Genomic DNA, 21,374 nt, shown 5'->3' with positions numbered 1-21,374 from the left:
AGGGTCGGATCCGATCCTCGACCCATATAAAGAAACGGGTTCTCAATCCGGCCCATAATGAATTGGACCGAGTCATGTCGTTAAACCATAACGGTTCTTGATTTTATTGGTAAATGTGGCAGTCCGATGGTCCGGTCTAATGCGCCTGGTCCGAGGCTGGGCCGGTTAGCCATCTATCGTCCGGCTCAGCCCAAATAAATCCTTTTTCCTACACGTCATCCGCTTTCCCCAAATCATATAAATTCCGAGGTTGTTCGTTGCCAAACAGACATAACAGTAAGAGCGTCTGGCGAGGAGCCGTTCACTTCCGCTGTGGAAGTCGGTCGGTCGATCGATCGATCGCTCTGGTAATCTGATGCTCCCTATCCATGGAGTCTGTGATGGAGGAGGATCTCATACTCGACGATGACCTGCTCTCCCCCATGACCACCGAGGACATCATCCGGGCCTCTCGCCTCCTTGACAATGAGATCCGCGTCCTCAAGGTCTCACTCAAGCCCTAACCCCGCCAACAACCATTTGCTCGATCTCCCTCCCCGAATTTAGGGTTTCCCTTTTCCCTTTTAATTTCCTCCGTTTTTGTTTTGATCCTGTTTGATCTTGAAATCCTTTCTCGTCGGGCTGCAGGATGAGTTGCAGAGGTCGAATCTCGAGTTGGAGTCCTTGAAGGACAAGATAAAGGTGAATCAGGAGAAGATTAAGATCAACAAACAGCTGCCTTATCTCGTGGGAAACATCGTAGAGGTCGCCACCAATATGCATTAGCGTCTTAAAACCTTGATGTTTAGCTAGATTGCACAGTGTGCGCGTGAAGCCAATGTGTAATGTGTCTTCTCTAGGAAACCCTATCTCAGCTCATAAGAAGGCACCAATAACAAAGATGAAAAAAGTTGGCGAATTACTGAACTGATGATTGTGACTAACCGTCGAAAATACTTTAGAATTGCTATTAATTTATTGGAAAATAACTTTTCAATGTTCAACTAGGACACCTGACATCTTGGCTAACTGGTCTTGTTCTTTTTTTTTTTTTTTCTTGCATTTCTATGTATACGCAAGCAACATATGTAACTCTAATCTAATTGAAAGGACAAAAATTGGGTAATTAGAAAGAATTTGTTGTTTCTTCTCTTTTCTTTTTGTATGTCCATATTTTTCAACCAAGAGGGTCTGTGATTCCAAGTAGGCATAGTTTTTTTGTTTTCTAGCTTATATTTTTTTACTTTCATTTTTCTTTTGGACTGAATGCATATTCACCTGGTAGATAATGCTGATCATATTGCTTGTTTTATTTCGTTGCCTAGATCTTGGAGATGAACCCAGAAGAAGAGGCTGAGGAGGATGGGGCCGATATTGATCTCAATTCTCAAAGGAAGGAAAAATGTGTTGTCTTAAAAACCTCAACACGGGAAGTAAGCTAGGAGCCCTAACTCATATTTACGTTGCTCTTTGTATTTACAACTTAATCTTATCCGCTTCTATTTTGTGATCTCAAGCATTGATGGATTTCTCTGTTGATGTTTTTGCTTATGTTTTGGTTGGACATGTTGAAAGCTAAGTTGTCATTCACTCTGACCTTGCTCGATTGCTCATGTTGTTGCAGCTCGCTTTTAGTCTTTTAAAATCCCAATGGTTGTCAGAGGCTTAATCTTGTCTCTTCTTTTATTTCAGACAATCTTTCTTCCTGTTGTTCGGTTAGTGGACCCTGATAAGCTAAAACTCGGTGACCTTGTGGGGGTCAACAAGGACAACTACATAATCTTGGACACACTTCCATCTGAATATGACTCGCAGTTGAAGGCAATGGAAGTTGATGAGAAGCCGACGGAAGATTACAATGATATAGGAGGCCTTGAAAAACAGGTATATTAATATTTTTCTATGTCTATAGAAATACTTTTGGCACCAAAGGCTGATTCTGTCATGAGTTCATTTCCAAGTCTGGGCCATCTTTCGACCTCAGTTTTCTGGATCCCTCTTTGAGGTTGTTTTCTGGGTTAAGCGATCAAGAACCTCCCCAAGTTGTCAATATTGACTTATTAATTCTATTTGTAATTTTTAGATCCAAGAACTTGTTGAGGCAATTGTTTTGCCGTTGATGCACAAAGACCGTTTCCAGAAGTTAGGTATTCGTCCTCCTAAAGGAGTGCTTCTTTATGGACCTCCTGGAACTGGTAAGACTTTGATGGCACGTGCATGTGCTGCACAAACAAAAGCAACTTTCTTGAAGCTGGCAGGTCCTCAGTTAGTTCAGGTACTTTATAACTTGATAATATTTTTCCCTCATTCATTTACTTTTTTTGGTTTCATTTTTATGGATGTTTCTGGGCACTTTTGGACAGTCCACAGTTGAAACAGTTCACTCATGGTGCTATCACCACTACATCTGGACTTTCTTATAACTCACAATAGAGCTTATTGTGATGCATTCACAATCGTTGCATACACTGTCACACGCATGATTACAAGCACGTGTTGTGATGCATTCAAATCTTTGCATCTTACTTCTCTGAAGGCTTGTGTTGGATTCATTTAGACACTTTGATGTGTAGCACTTGTATCATATGTCCAGGCAACAATGAGGTATAAAATGTCTCAGGCTCTCAGTTGTCTTATGGTAGTTTCTTTTACGAATTCTACTCGTGTAACAAGGATAAATTTTTAAAGGTACAGAGTTAGATCTAATATACATTGAAGAAACTCAGATAAGAGTGTTGGTGGCTGCACCACCCCGGGGTACTACTGGGGAAATCTGGCAGACCCCTCTTATTAAAAACTAGCTCACTGCATGCATGTAAATTTATGCCCAAGAATAGACATTTGTGCCCTATGCTTCTTCTATAAAGAAGTATCAGCTTGTTTGTAGCTAATTAGTGATTGTTTAAACAATTTTTGCAGACGTATATTGGCGAAGGAGCAAAACTTGTTCGTGCTGCCTTTCAGCTAGCAAAGGAGAAATCTCCCTGTGTAATTTTTATAGATGAGATAGATGCAATAGGGACCAAACGATTTGATAGGTCTGGCATTTTTCTTTTTCTTTACACTATTGACCATACATGTTTTTGTTCCTAATGGTTGATAAGAGATTTGTTCATGCTACCATGTTGCAAGCATGTTATTATTATTTTTTGCCATTGGTGGGGATAATATAGCACGAGGTTGACCCTTGACATTTTCCACAGCTACTAAGCATAAGGAAGCAATTAAGCAATTCATTTGGAACTATTAGTTAATAATTTAGTAATCATGATTGACAGTGATTGGGATGACTACTTGTCATGGGATTGTTGTTTTTGATATTTGCTTACATGTCTTTCTCTTTTAGAAAAATAATTGCTCACGTCAAACTCTTAGTTGTGTGTGCATGCAGGGGCTTTCTTTGAACCTTTTTTATTTCGCTGCTTAGGTTCCAAGAATCTGTACTTTATTAATGTGTTGTACTTTCACAATAACAATCTGAACCAGTGATATTAAGAACTTATGCAATTATTGGTGTCATGCCATAATATCTTAATACATCAGGATTCTAGAATGAAATCTTTTTTTGCTCTACTATTGCAGTGAAGTAAGTGGAGACAGGGAAGTGCAACGGACAATGTTGGAATTAGTTAATCAACTTGATGGTTTTAGCAGTGATGAATGTATAAAGGTCAGTGTTCTTAAATCGAAGTAATAATGTTTCCTTTTTGGTACAAATTGCGTGTAAGTTTTGGCTTGATGATGACTGTCAAATGTAATCTTCCCTACAGCTCAATAAGCTTGTTTGTTACTAGATTTTTTTTTTTTTTTTTTCTCTTGGTATGCTTTTAAAGTTTTTGAAATGCATCGTCTGGTTTGGTTGCCAGCAGGTTGTAATCGAGCCTTGTGATGCATGCCTAGATTACACTTGCCTGCTCCATAATGTATTCATGTGTCATAATAGGGAATTGCATACATGAAAACATTTATAATTTTAATATTTGGTTTCTTGTGACTTACCTATTGCTTGAACTAAGATGATAATGGTACATATATATATATATATATATATATATACATATATATATATATATATATGTATGTATATATATATATATACATACATATATATATATATATATATATGTATATATATATATATATATATATATATATGTATATATATATATATATATGTATATATATATATATAGTACAAAATCTGTCAATTATAAATTGCTAATTTAATAAAGATAGTAATGGATTTTGATAACATATACAGTAATATAGTCTGTGGCCAGAGGTAGCATCCAATTATCTCTTTTTTTTTTATTTGTTCTTTCTGTTCTCTCTCTTTATACCTGATTTTCGCCGATTGACAGGTCATAGCGGCAACAAATCGTGCTGATATTCTTGATCCTGCTCTTATGCGTTCTGGACGTCTAGATCGCAAAATAGAGTTCCCTCATCCCACTGAAGATGCAAGAGCTCGGATATTGCAGGTGCTGAACTGCTCCTTTTTGTGAGCAAACGCTTGGATTGATATCCATGTTAATTTAAGCAAACGGTTTTCTATCATCTAATCTAGAAATAATTGAAATGCATGTTCTCATGTTGACAATTGATCTGTAACTTGTTTTATCTTTGCAATTTAGATTCACTCGAGGAAAATGAATGTGCACCCCGATGTGAACTTTGAAGAGCTGGCCAGGTTAACTGATGGTTATAATGGGGCACAGCTTAAAGCAGTTTGTGTAGAAGCTGGAATGCTCGCTCTGCTTCAAGATGCAACCGAGGTTATGTTTACTACCTTCCCTGTGTTTTCTCCTAGTTTACATTCATGCCAACTCACATTCAATTATCTTGTTCACATGCCTGCTCTCTCAAGTAGTACAATCATGTGTTCTGGCCTCAGCCTTTCGTTTCATGTTCATCAACATCCATTGAATTTGAGTTGCTGCTGTTTACGACTCTTTTTATGTTTGGGTATCACATCCTTTGAATTTGAGTATGCCCTTCGCTCTATGCTGTCGATGTGAGTCGGTTAATGTTTGCCAACATTAAGTTGCCCTCCTCGTGCCGCAATTCACCGACATCAGTTTGTCCGAAAAAGGCTTATAGGTTTGGATGTTTAATGGCTCACAATATCACGGTTAACGTGACAAAGCAATAGGGAACTAACATCATATTTTGTTTCAGGTGACACATGAAGATTTCAATGAAGGGATAATCCAAGTTCAAGCCAAGAAGAAAGCCGGCTTGAATTATTATGCTTAGTGCCAAGCAGCGTGGATGCCCTGCCCTTAAATCTCATCTTCCAACCTCAACGTTCTTTCTGTCATTTGCCAAGGTTGTGGCTCATGATCCTTAATTAGAGCCACATTATTACTTGAAGGTAAGTAGTGTTCACCAGTTTCTACACACGTCAGGTTGGACTTTCCACGCAAAAATTGGGAAGCCCTACAAACAAATATTTCAACATCGAGAACCCAGTAAATGCATCTTCATATAATCCACAAATTAAAGATGAAATTGTTTTCTTATATTTATTATTCTTGTCTTTACCTACAACATTAAAACTAATTAAAATAATGTTACACTAATTAACACATGTAATAAACAGTCTTATTTAGACATGAAATTCTAAGATTTCAATGAAATAAACACATGTATGTAACCAATTAATTAATAAGTTGATTGCAATATTCAACATGTTATCAAATAATTAAGTCAACTGATTTGAATTACAAAAGCAAGTGTTTCATAAATAAATCAGCACGCCAAATTAATTAAATCTACTTAACATAATGATAAATTTTCATAAGATCAGCACGCCAAATAAAATTTTTAATTTTTTAGAAAAAGTAAAGAACTCAAATGTTTTTAATTTTTAATTTTTATATTTAAATTAATTTTTATGTTATTTTCTCACACAAAAAAGAAATTTTGAAATGTTTATTTCCTAAAATTCACATCACTACCTATGAAGAATAAATCAATTAATAATTTTCTGATAATTTAACTATTTAAGTAATCGATTAAGTTCCCAATTTGTCCACAGAAAACCAATTTTAATTATTTAATCATATCAGTGTCACATTCTATTTGAAGAATGCAAAGTATGGTCATCGCTCGAATCTATCAGTCTCCATGATTCCGAAGACTTCCTACCCTCCCATCCCAGCAGCCAGTTTGTCTTCCGGAAAAGCGATGATGAAGGCACCTGTTCTTTGCCTAATCTGACCCTATACAAGGAATGGCTTGGGCCTATGCTCATCAAATCCCTCTAAGGCTTCCCTACACACAATCATCCACTTCCCCCATAACCTTCAGCTAAACATCTCCAGAGTCACAGCTTCAACTCTACTCCACCTCCCCTCAAACACCCTTCCTCGGTAAGCCACACGCACAACCCATTGGACGTTCTCCGGTGTTGGTTGGTGCCCAAAAGGAAGCAGCTGCATCAGCACGCACCTCCCTACCCCTCCTAAAAGCAGCAGTGTACTACACACCTCCATCTCTACGTTGCTTTTACCTTTACCTCTCTCTCTCTCTCTCTATCTCTCTAGTGATGCTAATCTACCGTCGGGCTAATACTAACCGTCGCCAAAGCATCGTATTTATTATTCCTTATGCTCACATAGACAAAACCCCTGTGGATTTAATTCCGCTCCGGCGTCAGCTCACACTCCCTCGTCAGTGTCAAAAGAACAACAAAGCGCCATCTTTTTGGGACCGAATCGAGGCCGAGGCCATGGATCGCTCGCCGCCGCCGTCGCAGCTGTGACACTCCTCCGCCGCCGTACGATGTTCGCCAGAGCGCCATCCCGGGAGCGGCGGTCGAGGCCGGTCCCTGTGTACCTTAACGTCTATGATCTCACCCCCATCAATGGATACGCCTACTGGCTCGGCCTCGGCGTCTACCACTCCGGCGTCCAAGGTGAGATCCGGACCTGCTCTTCCATTCTGTTCGGGGGATGCGATGATTCGGGGCGAGGTCGTGAGTAGGGTATGGGGTTTTGGGTTGTGTTGTGGCAGTGCACGGGGTGGAGTACGCGTATGGGGCGCACGAGCACCCGACGACGGGGATCTTCGAGGGCGAGCCGCGACAGTGCCCGGGGTTCGCGTTCCGGAAGTCGATCCACATCGGGCTCACCGATCTGGGGCCGCGGGAGGTGCGAGCGCTCGTGGAGGAGATGTCCGCCGAGTACACCGGTGACACCTACAACCTCATCTCCAAGAACTGCAACCACTTCTGCGACGACGCCTGCCTCCGCCTCACCGGCAAGCACATCCCCAAATGGGTCAACCGCCTCGCCAAGATCGGTACTTTACACCCTCTTTCCGCATCATTTCTTTGCCAAAGATTCGATCTTGAAGGCGTTCCGGTGGTCGCCAGGGCTCCTGTGCAAATGCGTACTGCCGGTGCGAGTGACGGCCGTGAGGCAGCGGGGGGCTGAGGGGAAGGGCGGCAGAGAAGGCGAGAGGAGAATGCTGAGGAGCAGCTCCACCAGATTCCCCCCGGCCGCCACCGCGACACCTCCCAGCGGTCCTCCTAGCAGCATTTCTCAACCGGTGGTCACCATTTCCTCTCGATCTGAGGGGAGCAGGAGGCTCCGGCGCTCTTCGTCCTTGTCTTCCGTCGGAGGGTTCCCCTCCACCTTCGCCGTCTAATCGCCGGCTCCGCCGCCGACGGTGAATTGAGGAAACGCCTTCAGAGAACAGCACGAAACAATCACAAAACTTTCCCTTTTGCTTTTGATATTTGCTTGGGGACGGGAATATTATTTTCGGATCATCCTTTGTCTTTCGCCCTTTTGCTTTCTTCTCGGAACTGCCACCATCAGATGCTGCATCTGCCTCTTCCTAATTAGGCTTCTCTCGCTTCGCTTCACCTCCGAAGCCTCTGTAATCGCCTTCTCTTTTCGGGGTGCGTCTGCTGTTGCCTGTCCCATCTTTTGCCTCGACGTCAGCGGATCTAGTCGTAGATTTTACGAGGACGTCAGCCACGGTTCGGATTTTGCTCGTTCGAACGCTGAACCCTGCCTGAACCAGCACAGCAAAGTCGTAGCAGCGGCGCCGCCAAGGTTGATGATGGTGATCGGACGGTCGCGAAGAGATTAACACGGCCTTCTCAGTAATCTGCGACGAGGGTTTCGTGTGTGCGCGGAAGATCTGAAGTCATCTTTTGAACTGCGTGTAGTGATAATATCTTAACCCATGAAGAACTACGGGGAGGACGGGGAGCAGTGTGCAGTCATGGTGGTATATACGAGCACCTTCAATGCATTAGGCTTCCCTTCTCTTCGTAGGATGTGTCTGTTCCCCCTCCTTGTTCCTGCATCTGACTCATGGTTTCTTTCTTTGGAGCGATGCTGTTCTTGTTGAGGAGTTGGATGATTCAGGTGCAGGAACTCCAAAGGAGTTGATGCTGTCATCCTTGTTGCTTGCAGATGCGCAGGAAGAAGATGACGCCATTTCTTTGCTCTAAAGAAAACAAAAGGAAAAGAGTAATTGGGAGCGCAGCACAATTGGCGCCATCGTTCGTAAGAGCCAGAAATCGAAGGACAGGAAATCTAGTCCAAAATGGTGGCCATCTCTAACCACTTGGGATGATTCAAACTGTGACGGTATGTCGAGAGAGATGCATATATCCTAAACAAGTAGACAAGTTGTCCACTATCTACTCGTTACGTACGAAGCAGTCCGGCCTTATCAATGAAGTCAGAGAGACCAAAGCCTTATCAGATGCTACAGTGGTCAGCACGTAATGTGATTTCCCTCCTCTTCTTTGACCATTATTGTTTTGACCCTATTGATGGGAACATCTCTGGCTTCTATGTTGTGACTCTATGTTGAGCTTTGTATATCTAAATCCGGATCTGTAGTCATTTGTTCCGAGTCGACCAGTATCTCCGACACCGTTTCCTCTCTCGGCTTTTTGACTGCAGAGTGCCCGCAGCTCGTGTCCACTGCTGCAGCAATGGAAAGAACCAGAGGACTTCGACCATTTGATATGTCGTCCTCACAGACAACTGTGCCCAACAGTAGCTTGACAGCACAGAGTGAGCCAATTGCGTGTGCAAAGAAGAAGACAGACAAAGGTGCCCCAATGTGCATGGCAGTAGAAAGAAAGAGAGAGAGAGAGAGAGAGAGAGAGAGAGAGAGAGAGAGAGAGAGAGAGAGAGAGAGCGTGTGTGTGTGTGTGTGTCCTCAAGCTGTGGGCTCTTTCTTCAGCCATCAGAATGGTCAAACTTCATACGCAGATGGGGCTGTCTGCCTCCGGGGGGTGGGTGGATGGGGTTAGAGTGCAGCGAAGCCGCGGGCACCGCCAATCCATCACACTATTCAGCTAAACATATTGACAAACACCCGGCGGTTCTTAGTTGTCGATACGGAGATCCAAGGAAGAGCATGGCGTTGCCAGGAACCTTCCCAGCGTTTGAAGTTTCAACTCGGTCCACATCGTATGTAGTATGCCATGAAGTTGAACGATATGTTGGCTACATGCACTCAACACTACATGCACTCAACATAACCCGGTCACTATGTTGCCTGCACACATACAACTTATATGACTTAGGTCTTGGAACTTTTCTCTCTCCTTGCATAGCCTATCATTCATATATATATATATATATATATATATATATATATATATATATATATATATATATATATATATATATATATATATATATATATATAAGGATTTATTTAGGCATACAATGTTCAAAAGAATTGATGAGACAGTTTGAGATTTCAGCCAACAAATTTAAAATGAAACCCAAACCGCAAATTGCACACGAAAAATAAGAAAAAAAAGGGAAGGAAATAAAATAATTATGGACCCAATGATTGATTGATGGATGGATGGATGGATGGATGGATCAGCTCTTGCAGGCGTACACCAGCAGCGAGAAACCGTGAGCCCGCTGCAGCTCCACCTCCTCGGCGCTCGCCCACTCCAGCACCGTCGAAGTGCTCGCCGACGACACCGATGAGGTGGAGGAGGACGAGGAGCTCGTCTTCCTCAAGCTGTTCTTCCTCCCCTTCCTCTTGTCGACGCCGCCGCTGCTGGTATCGTTCCAATTACCGTGCCTGTTCTTCCCATTGTACCCCCGCGCCGCAGGACTTTTGCACATGGCATTCCTGAGGTGCCCTTCCTCTTTGCCGATGCCCTTCCCGGAATGTCCCTCGGCTTGCTGCTTCCGCTCCTCCGCCCCCTCGAAGCGGAGGACGAACACGGCGTGCCCTAGTTCCGCCGCTCCGGCGGCGGGTGGGGGAGCCGTCGCGTCATCCTTGGACTGGAAGAACCAGTTGTGAAGGTCCCACGAAACCTGGATCCGACCAACGCCGCCACCGACCTCCACCGTCTCGCTCCCTCGGAACTTCCACCGGAGCCGCCGCACCTGCAGGACTCGCTCGCCGTCGATCCCCACCGACATCGCCACCTCCCTCCCCTTCTCCTTTGCCCCGAGCTCGATCGAGATCTCGCGGTCCCGGCCGCCGAGAGGGGCCCGCGTCAGGTAGGATCTCCGGCCGCCGTGGTCGTCCAACACCACGTGCTCCCGCCTCGAGATCAGAGCCGGGCTGGAGAGCAGGGGCGTCTGGGGCCGCTGGGCTTTGGACTTCTTGTAGGCCTCGTCGGCGAGATCCCCAGCGACTAGGAGCATCTCGCCATCGACGGAAACGGAAACGAAGAACCCTGCGGCGGGCTCTGGGCCGCCTCCCGGAGGGAAGCTCGCACGCGCGAGATCCCAAGCGAAGTCCACGCAGCGATGGCGCGGGTGGTCCTTGAGGTGGAACCGCCTCGTCCCCCGCCGCTTCCAGAGCAGCCACGGCCGGATGCGGAACCGCAGAAGCTCCTCCTCCTCTTCCTCGTCTTCATCGTCGCCGGACAGTCGGAGGACGGCGCGGAGGGAGAGGCCGAGGACGGTGCGGGACCAGCTGAGGGCGGCTAGGCCGAGGTGTGTCTCGTAGACCGACGTCGTCAGGCTGGGCCCTGCCGCCGTCGACGGCGGCGGCCCTCCCGCGGCGCCGCCACGGAAGCACGCCGGGACGGCTTCTGGCATCCTCTCCCTAGTCCTCAGGTTCTAAAATTTCCCAATCAATCCGGACGTGACACGAACCAAAAATCTAGGGTTCGATCCAGAGATCAATATCGATCGAGAGAGAGAGAGAGAGAGAGAGAGAAGAGGGTAGGGGTTTCGATTCCTAAAAGAAAAGGTGAGAAGAGCGAGAGGGGTCGCAATATAAAACTCGAGAGCGGCGGCGGTGCATTCCCACGGGGGGGTGACCGTAACACTCGATCGAATTCTAATACTTCATTAATGGAGGATTAGTATGTTAATTAGGCGAATAACATTGATGTTTAGGGGCGAAGTCGATGTGACAGTTGCAATAGTGGGTTCAGATTAGACTAATCGAGAGGCCAATTGGCGGTGTGTGCGTGTTTGATTTGGGTTTGGACATACGGTAATGGTCAAAATTGGGGGTGTTGGACTTCGGAATGGCGTTGACCTCTGTGTGTGGCCTTACACGACCACAGCTCGAATGCTTATCACGATTTCATGTTTGAATCCGAGACCGAGTCCAATGTCTGTAATGTGTTAAACATGCGAAACCAATGTCTGACGTAATGGTAAATTCTTATACATATTAAGCTAATTAATTATTATTATTATGTTTAATCGTTCCCCTTAGCATTACTTTAGTTGGTGACCGGTAATTCTCTCTCTCTCTCTCTTTCTCTCTCGCGCGCGCTCGCTCTCTCCACAGACAAAGATTGGGGCAGCAGTCCGCGTCCGAGAAGGGGAGGTCGAAATGGACAATGATTTCCAGCATGGCGCGGCACCAACATGGTCTTCTAAAAGCGTCGCACGATCTCATGAGGACGGGGATTAGATCGTTGCCGATGATCTGTTCGGTAGAATGCCAACGAGAGAGGGAGGAGGCGTTCTGGTACCCCGTCCTGCAGGCGCAGCACAATTCTACAGCTCACGGATCATGTACGTAGCTTCCTCACGGGTTTTAGCTATAGTCATGATTCAAGCGTCATTACATCATAACATGCGTTAATTAATAGGCCTCTGTCGGTGTCATCGCGTCGGATCTTCCAGTGGCGATCTTTGTCGGCGTCGTGGAAGGCGACACGGCACATCGTGAAGGTTTGGGTCTTTTTGGTTCCTCCATTAAGCTGACGACGCTTTGTTGGTAAGCATCCGGTGAGCTCTCTTGGGAGGAGAAGGGAGGGAGGCTCCAGAGGGCGAAGAAATCCCCCCCACCTAATCCAAGAGAGAAGGGGAAGCAGCACACCATGTGAGTGTGGGACGTCCGACGGGCCCATGTCTCCCCACAGCTTTGCAGCAACAGCCAACAGAGCTTGTTGTCTTCACGGATGCTGATGGCCATCACCTCATCCGCTAGCTAGCTAGCTAGCTCTGAACTGGCTGTTGCATGCATCCCCAGATTCCCAGGCAGCAGTGGCGGTAGGAGCAGTACTTCGTGGGAGCATTCATCCATTACCGTTCCTCTTTGTGTTTCCATGACTGCGTCCTCCCAGTTGAGGATAGAGGTCGAACACCTTTTTCACCATGACCGGCGTTGCATGGCTGGATTCCTCCATGCGATGGAGTGTGTCATTGGGTCCACACGTTCATCTCTTTTGCGAACGTCCTCTGATCTCCATCCATGACAGAGGGTGCGACAGTGACTACTCCACCATCCACACTGTCTTTAGTAGCTCGGTTTCGGTTCAGGTTGGGTCAGCTTTAGAATCAGAAGGTTTCTATTTCGATTTTGAAGCATGTAATCTTTTTAATTGATTCCATCATATGTTTTGATTGTATCTTCTCCTTCATTTGGATTTAGTTTCACATGTATGTGAGAGGAGATGCTACTTTTTCCTAATAGCCTAAGGTATTAGGAGATGCTACTTCTTCTTCATCTTCATCTTCTTCTTGTTGAACATACCAAACTCTGCGACCAATACAATAGATGATTGATGGTTCAGTCATTGATTTCTTTATTTGTAGGAAAAAGAATTGGCCAAATCCAAAAGGTTGGTACATCACAGAGGTGACCAATCCCTCTACTGCAGGGAATCTGAAACGAGCGACATGCAGGACTCTCCCAACTCGAGTATTCCTTTGGCGCATTCATGCACCTGTCAGAGATGTCGTCTAAAAGTCCCAACAACACAAAAACGCTTGTGGAGGAGAGTCATTAAGAAACAAAAGCTAAAGCTTAACTGGTTGTTCTTATTATCTTTGCTTTCTTTATTCGATTCCAAATCTTCTACAGTGTCCAAAGGCAACTTTTCGATTCAGATACAGCTCCACATCACGGAGTAATTAAACCCACTACGTTAAAGCTCAAATCTATTACATACTGCTCCTTTGGGCTTTAAGATGTTGTAATTGGACCTATTTTGACCGTCATGCAGGCCCATTTTGACCGTCATGTAGGCTTATCGGGCCTAATTGGACCGTCATGTAGGTTTATCGGAGCTATTTTTAATTAAAAATAATTTAATATAAGAAAAAAAAAATAAAATTCAATATATATATATATATATATATATATATATATATATATATATATATATATATATATATATATATATATATATATATATATATATATATATATATATATATATATATATATATATAGTTGCTTCTAAGGAGGGCTTGACATCACCCTGAAAGGTTTTCAGGGCTGATTCGGCCTGTTATACGGAGGAAACCATTCCCCCGGAAACCACTGTTTGCGCGGCTGGGCTGGACACACACATTCACGATATTATGCGTAGAGATGGAAACAACGGATCGATCGCTAACCACCAGACTCCGTCCTCCTCCTCCTCCGCCAACGTCTGATTGTAACGACCGTCCGCGAAGGGAGCCGCCGGTTTGAGCGGCGGGCCTCACGACTCGGCGCCTCTCTTCCTCCTCCTCCATCCTATAAGTGGACGCCTCCCCCGTCCTTCTTCTTCACTGCTCATGAAGGAGTAGAACCTGCCTGCGACCTAAAGAGCGAGAGCTCGAGCAAGGAGAGAAGAGGGGCAAAGTGACAGATGTTCATGTCTCTCCTGCCCTGTTCTCATCTCCAATAGATCCAGGAGCTCTAATTCTCCTTCATTAGCAGTGCAATTTTGGAAAATAAAGGGTAATAAAACAAAAAAACACAGAAGATGGCGACCGACTTGGAGCAGATCAAGAATGAGAGCGTCGACCTGGTTACATCCTTACCCACCCTTCTTCTTCTTCCTCTTCCTCTTAGTTACGTTGTATCTTGGAGTGACTCCTTCCTGGTGCTTTTCTTCTTTGATTTGCAGGAGAGCATCCCGGTGGAGGAGGTGTTTGCGCAGCTGAAATGTAGCCGGGAGGGTCTCACCTCTGCCGAAGGGGAGCAGCGGCTCCAGATCTTTGGCCTGAACAAGCTCGAGGAGAAACAGGTTTGTGTCAGTAATCGTTGGTTTGCTAGATTGCGATCTCAGTCATAATCATATGTGTGTGTTTTGGGGACTATAACAGGAATGCAAGGTCCTCAAGTTCCTGGGCTTCATGTGGAACCCGCTGTCTTGGGTTATGGAGATCGCCGCCATCATGGCCATCGCCTTGGCTAACGGAGGGGTAAAGCCGCTCAGCCATCTCCTCTTCGTCCGTGTATTAGAACATCTCTCCAGCTTGCGTCGCTGATGACGTATTGCATGACTGCGTTTCGCAGGGCGAGCCACCGGACTGGCAAGATTTCGTTGGTATCGTTGTCCTCCTCATCATCAACTCCACCATCAGCTTCATCGAGGAGAACAACGCTGGGAATGCCGCCGCCGCCCTCATGGCTGGCCTCGCCCCCAAGACTAAGGTCTCTCACTCTACGCACGTTCTTTCGAGTACTGTTCGTATAATGCTTGCTTACGTACGTACCCTTGGGCGGTTCGATGCAGGTGCTGAGGGATGGCAGGTGGTCGGAGCAGGAGGCAGCGATCCTGGTCCCCGGTGATATCATCAGCATCAAGCTAGGCGACATCGTCCCCGCCGACGCCCGACTCTTGGAAGGTGATCCGCTCAAGATCGACCAGTCCGCCCTCACCGGCGAGTCCCTCCCCGTGACGAAGCACCCCGGCGATGAGGTCTTCTCCGGCTCCACCTGCAAGCAAGGAGAGATCGAGGCCATCGTCATTGCCACCGGAGTGCACACCTTCTTCGGCAAGGCAGCCCACCTCGTCGACAGCACCAACAACGTCGGTCACTTCCAGAAGGTGTTGACGGCCATCGGAAACTTCTGCATCTGCTCGATCGCGGTCGGGATGCTCATCGAGGTCATCGTCATGTACCCGATCCAGCACCGGAGGTACAGGGACGGCATTGACAACCTCCTGGTGCTCCTCATCGGTGGCATTCCCATCGCCATGCCGACCGTTCTGTCGGTCACCATGGCCATCGGATCCCACCGGTTGTCGGAGCAGGGAGCGATCACCAAGAGGATGACCGCCATCGAGGAGATGGCCGGCATGGACGTGCTGTGCAGCGACAAGACCGGAACGCTCACCCTCAACAAGCTCACCGTCGACAAGACCTTGATCGAGGTGATGCACCATGTCTTTCGATGCTCGTGCTTCAAAGTTCAAAGAACCTTGTGTGACTTCTTCGACCCATAGTAATCGGTCCATGCGCACCGTCTCTTGCAGGTGTTTGTGAGTGGCCTGGACAAGGATTCAGTGGTCCTGTATGCTGCTATGGCTTCCAGGGTCGAGAACCAGGACGCCATCGATGCTTCCATTGTGGGGATGCTAGCTGACCCCAAGGAGGTGCTGAATTGTCGATTTGAATTGATCCAAACCATGTTGATGACAACTGCTGCTTCCCCCTCCCCAGTTCGTGCTCATCTTCATCATCTTTGCGCTTGCAGGCACGTGCAGGGATCCAGGAGGTCCATTTCCTGCCATTCAATCCGGTCGACAAGCGCACCGCAATCACGTACATCGACTCCAATGGCAAGTGGCACCGATCGAGCAAGGGTGCACCCGAGCAGGTAGGACGGTTCTACATATCTTTGATCCTTCATCGACGTCCGTCTTCCATCTTCTCGAGGAAATGCCTAATGCTTTTCTTTGCATCCTTCAGATCATTGATCTCTGCAACATGAAAGACGATGCCAAGAAGAAGGTGCATGCCATGATCGACAAGTTCGCCGAACGTGGCCTTCGCGCTCTGGGTGTGGCGAGGCAGGAGGTGCCTGAGGCAAACAAGGAGAGCGCCGGCGATCCATGGCAGTTCATAGGCCTCTTGCCCCTCTTTGATCCTCCGAGGCACGACAGCGCCGAGACCATCCGCCAAGCCCTCCACCTCGGCGTTAACGTCAAGATGATCACCGGCGACCAACTTGCCATTGGCAAGGAAACTGGGCGTCGGCTCGGCATGGGAACCAACATGTACCCGTCCTCCACGCTTCTTGGCGATAAGAACGACGACGTCACCGGCCTCCCCATTGACGAGCTCATCGAGAAGGCCGATGGCTTTGCTGGAGTCTTCCCAGGTAACGATGAGTGCACATCGAGCTCATGGGTTGCTCTGTCTCGATTCTCTGCGCTGCACTGATGACCATCTGTTGGTTTGCTGCAGAGCACAAGTACGAGATCGTGAAGAGGCTGCAGGACAGGAAGCACATCTGCGGCATGACAGGGGACGGTGTCAACGACGCACCAGCTCTGAAGAAGGCGGACATCGGCATCGCTGTGGCGGACGCGACGGACGCCGCCCGCAGCGCGTCGGACATCGTGTTGACGGAGCCGGGGCTGAGCGTGATCGTGAGCGCGGTGCTGACGAGCCGCGCCATCTTCCAGCGGATGAAGAACTACACCATCTACGCCGTCTCCATCACCATCCGTATCGTGCTCGGCTTCATGCTCATCGCCCTCATCTGGCGCTTCGACTTCTCCCCCTTCATGGTCCTCATCATCGCCATCCTCAACGACGGCACCATCATGACCATCTCCAAGGACAGGGTGAAGCCCTCCCCCTTGCCCGACTCATGGAAGCTCCGGGAGATCTTTGCCACCGGAGTCGTCCTCGGAGCGTACCTTGCCATAATGACCGTCGTCTTCTTCTGGCTCGCACATGCCACCGACTTCTTCCCTGTGAGTAGAAGCACCATCTCTCTCTCTCTCTCTCTCTCTCTCGCCGGCCTCGTTGCTGCAAGAGTGTGGCTGTTAACCGATGGCAATGCCCTTTCCGAAACAGGAGAAGTTTGGTGTGAGGCCGATCAAGGACAACCAAGAGGAGCTGACGGCAGCACTCTACCTCCAGGTCAGTATCATCAGCCAGGCACTCATCTTCGTCACCAGGTCGAGGAGCTGGTCCTTCGTCGAACGTCCCGGGTTTCTGCTGGTCGCCGCCTTCGTCGCCGCCCAGCTGGTACTCCTGCGTCCTCCATAAGCTCGACAACTCGTCTTTCTTTCTTCCTTGCTGAAACCTTGTAATGGCAGGTGGCGACGGTCATCGCCGTGTATGCGTCGTGGAGCTTCGCAAGAATCCAGGGCATCGGGTGGGGATGGGCTGGGATCATCTGGCTCTTCAGCTTGATCACCTACTTCCCTCTCGACATCCTCAAGTTCATCATCCGCTACGCTCTCAGCGGCAAGGCCTGGGACAACCTTCTCGAGAACAAGGTCAACACGCTTCTCCTTCCCTTCTTCACCTGCACACACGGAAACCGAACAGGATCTGATCACGGCGGTGCCCTTGTTTGACCATGATGCAGACCGCGTTCACCACGAAAAAGGATTACGGGAGGGGCGAGAGGGAGGCGCAGTGGGCTCTGGCTCAGCGCACCCTCCATGGCTTGCAGCCCGCGGACACCTCCGACCTCTTCAACGACAAGACAAGCTACAGGGAGTTGTCTGAGATCGCCGAGCAGGCGAAGAGGCGCGCCGAGGTTGCCCGGTAATCTACCAAACAAAAGCCTTCATTTGAGGATTCTGTGATCAACATGTACATGATGCTGATGAACTGAGTCGATTGTTTCTGCTGCAGGCTGAGGGAGCTCCACACGCTAAAAGGCCACGTCGAGTCTGTGGTGAAGCTAAAGGGGCTGGACATCGAGACGATACAGCAGCACTACACTGTCTAAACCATGGAAGATAACATACAGAAACAGCCGTGTAGTGAGCTTGGCGTTGGGGTTGAGTTTGAACGGGACCAAACAAGAGTGGGATGGGAATGTGTTACCATGATCTAAGTGAATGTGATGTCCTGCTTTCTTTGTGATATTTCGGGCTAAATGGTTTCTTTTGGCATTTGTCTTCTTTGGTCTCTTGGATGCTCAATTCCTGCAAACGAAATGATAATACTGACAGTCAGTCATCAAACATCATGCTTCTTCCTTCTTATTTGTTAGACATCATTCATTATACACAGAGAGAGAGAGAGAGGGAGGCAAACTTGTGCATCCACCATGAAGCAAAACAAATGTGCATCTTAAAACTTCCTCCTGACCACATTTCCAAAAACAAACCTTGATGGATGCATAATTTCATACACTATATGTCTGATTCTGTCACTCATCATCCTCACATCCAGCTTGCATTTGATGTACTTTGTTGTCTTTCTCAAATGTCTTAACTGAGGCTTTTTGGCTTACCCAAGAGGATGATCCATTGTCACAACCTATATATTATCCATGACCTAAACACGGCTATGTTTTCCTTCTCATCAACCCCTTGACTTCATAACTAAAATAGCAAAGCAATCATCAAAGAACAAAGAATGGAGTTAGCCATGGTAACTGATTATGTTTCATATTACCTATTATTGAGCCTTACTAGCAATACAAATATCTTAGTGTTCACCACAAATAAATCCTTGAGAAGCATCAATGTCACAAGTCATGAGGTTTTCAATTCTGCAAGCTGGCTATCACTCATGTAAGCCACATAAAGAAAATGAAACTTTGCTCTTCAATGAATTGAGAACACCCAGTAATACTCTATTTGATCACTGATTCTAACTTACTAAGAGTAAATGGCAATGCTAAGTGTAAACAATCTTAAAGTAAATTTAAAGATCCTGATCTTTTGCCCTCAAGTAGCTCTAGTAGTAGAGCTGATGACAGCTCTGTAGACAATATGTTTCAGATTTGGGGATTTATCTTGCACATCATTCTGCACAGAATCCCCTCTTTGGACTTGTCAAGTATGCTCCGTGGAAAAAAAATGCATCAAAACAAAAGGCAGTGTCATTTTAGCATTTCTATGCAAGTAGATTGCAGTATAACCTACAAAAAATTTGGCTAACTTACAAAAAATATATTTAGGATGATTTCCCAAAGAGCTACAATCAAACAAAATATTAGTGCACTTGTAAAATTCTACATGAAGCAACAAGAAAAAAAAAAAAAAAAGAACAACGGGAATATTTTTGTTGGTAAATATTTATCCATCATAATGTTGGTGACAGTAAGGCTCCTACTAACAACAAAATGCTACCCATTATCTTCAATAAATACACCTAAGCCTGATCCATGGGCAAATACAAACAAAGAGAAAACTTGCATACTTGGCATCAAGGCAATCCATTGTACAAATGAATGGAAGATCATCTTCTAATGAGAACATCAATGTTACATTACATAGGAGGAGTGAACAAGGAAAGTAAATCAGGAAAAAGTCCATGAGCAGAAAATGATCTTATTTAGGTTTTGGATATGTGTACAACTTCTATATAGCTGAAGCATTTCAAAGACGAAAACAATTTATTAATGTTTGATCCTGTAAACTATCTGGAGAAACTCCACTATCTTAAGATTACAAATAAGGATTCCATAGATTAGCCTGATGAGCAAAAAAAAGAATTGCATATGTCCATTCCTACTTAAGTCATTTCTTCTCCATTTATCAAATGGCTTCAAGTAGAACCAAGGGAACTATCATAGTGATGCTGAATTTATGTTGCTGGCAAAAAGAATCTAGGTCCAAAAAACTTGTCTAATCTTTTTGCAGGTTTAATTACTATTAAGTATACATCAATAACTTACTGACTGAACCAAAAACATTCAAAAGTCACTAGTAAGAACCATATAAGGTTAAATGATATCATTCATCTTTTTTCTTTTACCACAGTTGACAATTCTGTTGGCTAACTACAGTTAACATTATCTTTCAATTTGTAGGTTGAGGTTTGGAATCTGCAAATTCCACAACAAGAGTTAAAAGAAGCAAATAGGAAGCAACGCCCATCGTAACAATATTCCAACGTTAGTGGCAAACTAAGTAGGAGAAGGCCTCAAACAGCAGTGACGAGACAAAAATCCAATTTCTCAATCGCAAAGGCGATCCTTTTCTCACACAGCAGAGCGCCAACGAGACGGCGGGATGTCTGGGGCTTCAAATACCTCTCCTGCCCTCAGTTGATAGAGATTATGGCGAAAGATCGGCTGCTGGTACCTTGACATCCCAACAAAAGGTACAACAATTAGACCGAAGAAACCAATAAAAGGAATCGTCTGGCAGAGATAACCGCTCACAGTGTACGGGTGGCGGTGCCGACGGTCGCTGGCGATCGCGAAGCAAGTCTTCCCATCCATCGCCATATGATACAGAGGGGGGATTCTAGAGCAAGACAGAGGAGAAGAACGCGACCCCGAAACGAGGGTTTATATAGTCCATGGATATGGTCTGGTCGGTGACAGGAAGCCCAAACAATTCTAAATGGCACCCAAACCGTCCAATTTTTGTATTCTTACTCCCACCGACGGTGAGCATAACTCAAAGTCGGGAGCCTTGGGGTCAGCTTACCGCACGCAAAATAAAAAGGCTTCCTTAAGGTGGAAGATGTCACAACAACAATCATGTCATTAAATATAAATAGGTGTTCACGTTTCCTAAAATATATTTATATTTTAGATTTTTTATTAATATATTTATTTTAAAAACAGTATTTTTTAATTTAAAAATATTCAAATTATTCTTTTAATTTTTTTTGCTTATTAAAGTATCTTTAAATATTACAATGACTGGTCATCATTAAAAAATTAATATAAAATCTACTTGAAAACGCTATAGATAATCTAAATAGATTTCTAGCCTCAATCAGATTAACTAAAAGCTTAAAAATATAATATTATAATAGTTTATAAAGAAATAACAACCAAAGAGATATGACATCACTTATAGTATTTTATAAATATTATTAAAAAAATATTATAAATGAGCTAAATAAAAATATGATAATAGTTAAAAATTAGTAAGGAAACAAGCAAAAAAGTTTGACGTAAAAACATTTGAAGAGTATTTTAGGTATTTTTAAAATTAAGGGTAGTATTTTAAAAAAATAAAAGAGGATATACCTTTTGAATATTTTCTAAGAAAATAACCCGAATCTTACTAGAAGCTCCATTATCAAGTTTTTGCT

The 21,374-nt window shown here is 45.5% G+C and overlaps 4 protein-coding genes and 1 long non-coding RNA gene across 6 annotated transcripts; 3 read left to right on the top strand and 2 right to left on the bottom strand.

Annotated features, from left to right (window-relative positions):
* The first annotated feature begins 265 nt into the window (after positions 1-265).
* On the top strand, positions 266-5,501 carry LOC135616854 (26S proteasome regulatory subunit 6A homolog). 2 transcript variants are annotated; one of them, XM_065116539.1, is made up of 10 exons: positions 266-485; positions 628-681; positions 1,305-1,412; positions 1,672-1,863; positions 2,063-2,254; positions 2,899-3,017; positions 3,562-3,649; positions 4,341-4,460; positions 4,614-4,754; positions 5,158-5,501. In XM_065116539.1, the coding sequence occupies exons 1-10, from the start codon at positions 369-371 to the stop codon at positions 5,233-5,235; spliced, it is 1,209 nt and encodes a 402-aa protein (XP_064972611.1). In that variant the 5' UTR covers positions 266-368; the 3' UTR covers positions 5,236-5,501. The 2 variants fall into 2 exon arrangements, with proteins under 2 accessions (XP_064972611.1, XP_064972606.1); XM_065116534.1 differs by having other exon boundaries at positions 628-744.
* A 748-nt stretch (positions 5,502-6,249) lies between these two features.
* Positions 6,250-7,769, top strand: LOC135616848 (deSI-like protein At4g17486). The gene is made up of 3 exons (XM_065116527.1): positions 6,250-6,898; positions 6,997-7,284; positions 7,358-7,769. Exons 1-3 carry the CDS (start codon positions 6,766-6,768, stop codon positions 7,630-7,632), a joined length of 696 nt encoding a protein of 231 aa, XP_064972599.1. The 5' UTR covers positions 6,250-6,765; the 3' UTR covers positions 7,633-7,769.
* A 1,949-nt stretch (positions 7,770-9,718) lies between these two features.
* On the bottom strand, positions 9,719-11,229 carry LOC135616843 (uncharacterized). The gene has a single exon (XM_065116518.1). The coding sequence runs from the start codon at positions 11,031-11,033 to the stop codon at positions 9,849-9,851; it is 1,185 nt and encodes a 394-aa protein (XP_064972590.1). The 5' UTR covers positions 11,034-11,229; the 3' UTR covers positions 9,719-9,848.
* Positions 11,230-13,974: 2,745 nt separating this feature from the next.
* On the top strand, positions 13,975-18,325 carry LOC135616832 (plasma membrane ATPase-like). Its single transcript, XM_065116504.1, has 13 exons — positions 13,975-14,200; positions 14,300-14,419; positions 14,499-14,597; positions 14,692-14,829; positions 14,912-15,553; positions 15,656-15,775; positions 15,877-15,999; positions 16,092-16,503; positions 16,590-17,104; positions 17,208-17,381; positions 17,453-17,635; positions 17,728-17,909; positions 18,000-18,325. Exons 1-13 carry the CDS (start codon positions 14,156-14,158, stop codon positions 18,094-18,096), a joined length of 2,850 nt encoding a protein of 949 aa, XP_064972576.1. The 5' UTR covers positions 13,975-14,155; the 3' UTR covers positions 18,097-18,325.
* Positions 15,856-20,940, bottom strand: LOC135616839 (uncharacterized). The gene is made up of 5 exons (XR_010488515.1): positions 20,488-20,940; positions 18,195-20,407; positions 17,755-18,092; positions 16,671-17,664; positions 15,856-16,583 (listed from the first exon to the last, which is right to left on the bottom strand). It is a non-coding gene; the product is annotated as an uncharacterized LOC135616839 (long non-coding RNA).
* Between the last annotated feature and the right edge of the window lie 434 nt (positions 20,941-21,374).

This window comes from Musa acuminata, chromosome BXJ1-3, assembly GCF_036884655.1.
Source record: "Musa acuminata AAA Group cultivar baxijiao chromosome BXJ1-3, Cavendish_Baxijiao_AAA, whole genome shotgun sequence".
In the NCBI taxonomy this organism is placed as follows: domain Eukaryota; kingdom Viridiplantae; phylum Streptophyta; class Magnoliopsida; order Zingiberales; family Musaceae; genus Musa; species Musa acuminata.
The sequence above is the reverse complement of the archived record's forward strand: the minus strand, read 5'-3'. Positions and strand labels throughout refer to the sequence as shown.

Bases quoted from the DNA above. Each gene is read 5' to 3' on its own strand.
- LOC135616832 (XM_065116504.1), top strand. From the start codon at position 14,156: ATGGCGACCGACTTGGAGCAGATCAAGAATGAGAGCGTCGACCTG. The intron at 14,420-14,498 runs GTTTGTGTCAGT...GGACTATAACAG, and splicing joins ACAAGCTCGAGGAGAAACAG to GAATGCAAGGTCCTCAAGTT. The intron at 15,776-15,876 runs GTGCTGAATTGT...TTGCGCTTGCAG, and splicing joins TGCTAGCTGACCCCAAGGAG to GCACGTGCAGGGATCCAGGA.
- LOC135616843 (XM_065116518.1), bottom strand. From the start codon at position 11,033: ATGCCAGAAGCCGTCCCGGCGTGCTTCCGTGGCGGCGCCGCGGGAGGG.
- LOC135616848 (XM_065116527.1), top strand. From the start codon at position 6,766: ATGTTCGCCAGAGCGCCATCCCGGGAGCGGCGGTCGAGGCCGGTCCCT. The intron at 6,899-6,996 runs GTGAGATCCGGA...GTGTTGTGGCAG, and splicing joins CTACCACTCCGGCGTCCAAG to TGCACGGGGTGGAGTACGCG. The intron at 7,285-7,357 runs GTACTTTACACC...GGTGGTCGCCAG, and splicing joins CAACCGCCTCGCCAAGATCG to GGCTCCTGTGCAAATGCGTA.
- LOC135616854 (XM_065116534.1), top strand. From the start codon at position 369: ATGGAGTCTGTGATGGAGGAGGATCTCATACTCGACGATGACCTGCTC. The intron at 745-1,304 runs GTCGCCACCAAT...TTCGTTGCCTAG, and splicing joins TCGTGGGAAACATCGTAGAG to ATCTTGGAGATGAACCCAGA. The intron at 3,018-3,561 runs GTCTGGCATTTT...CTACTATTGCAG, and splicing joins GGGACCAAACGATTTGATAG to TGAAGTAAGTGGAGACAGGG.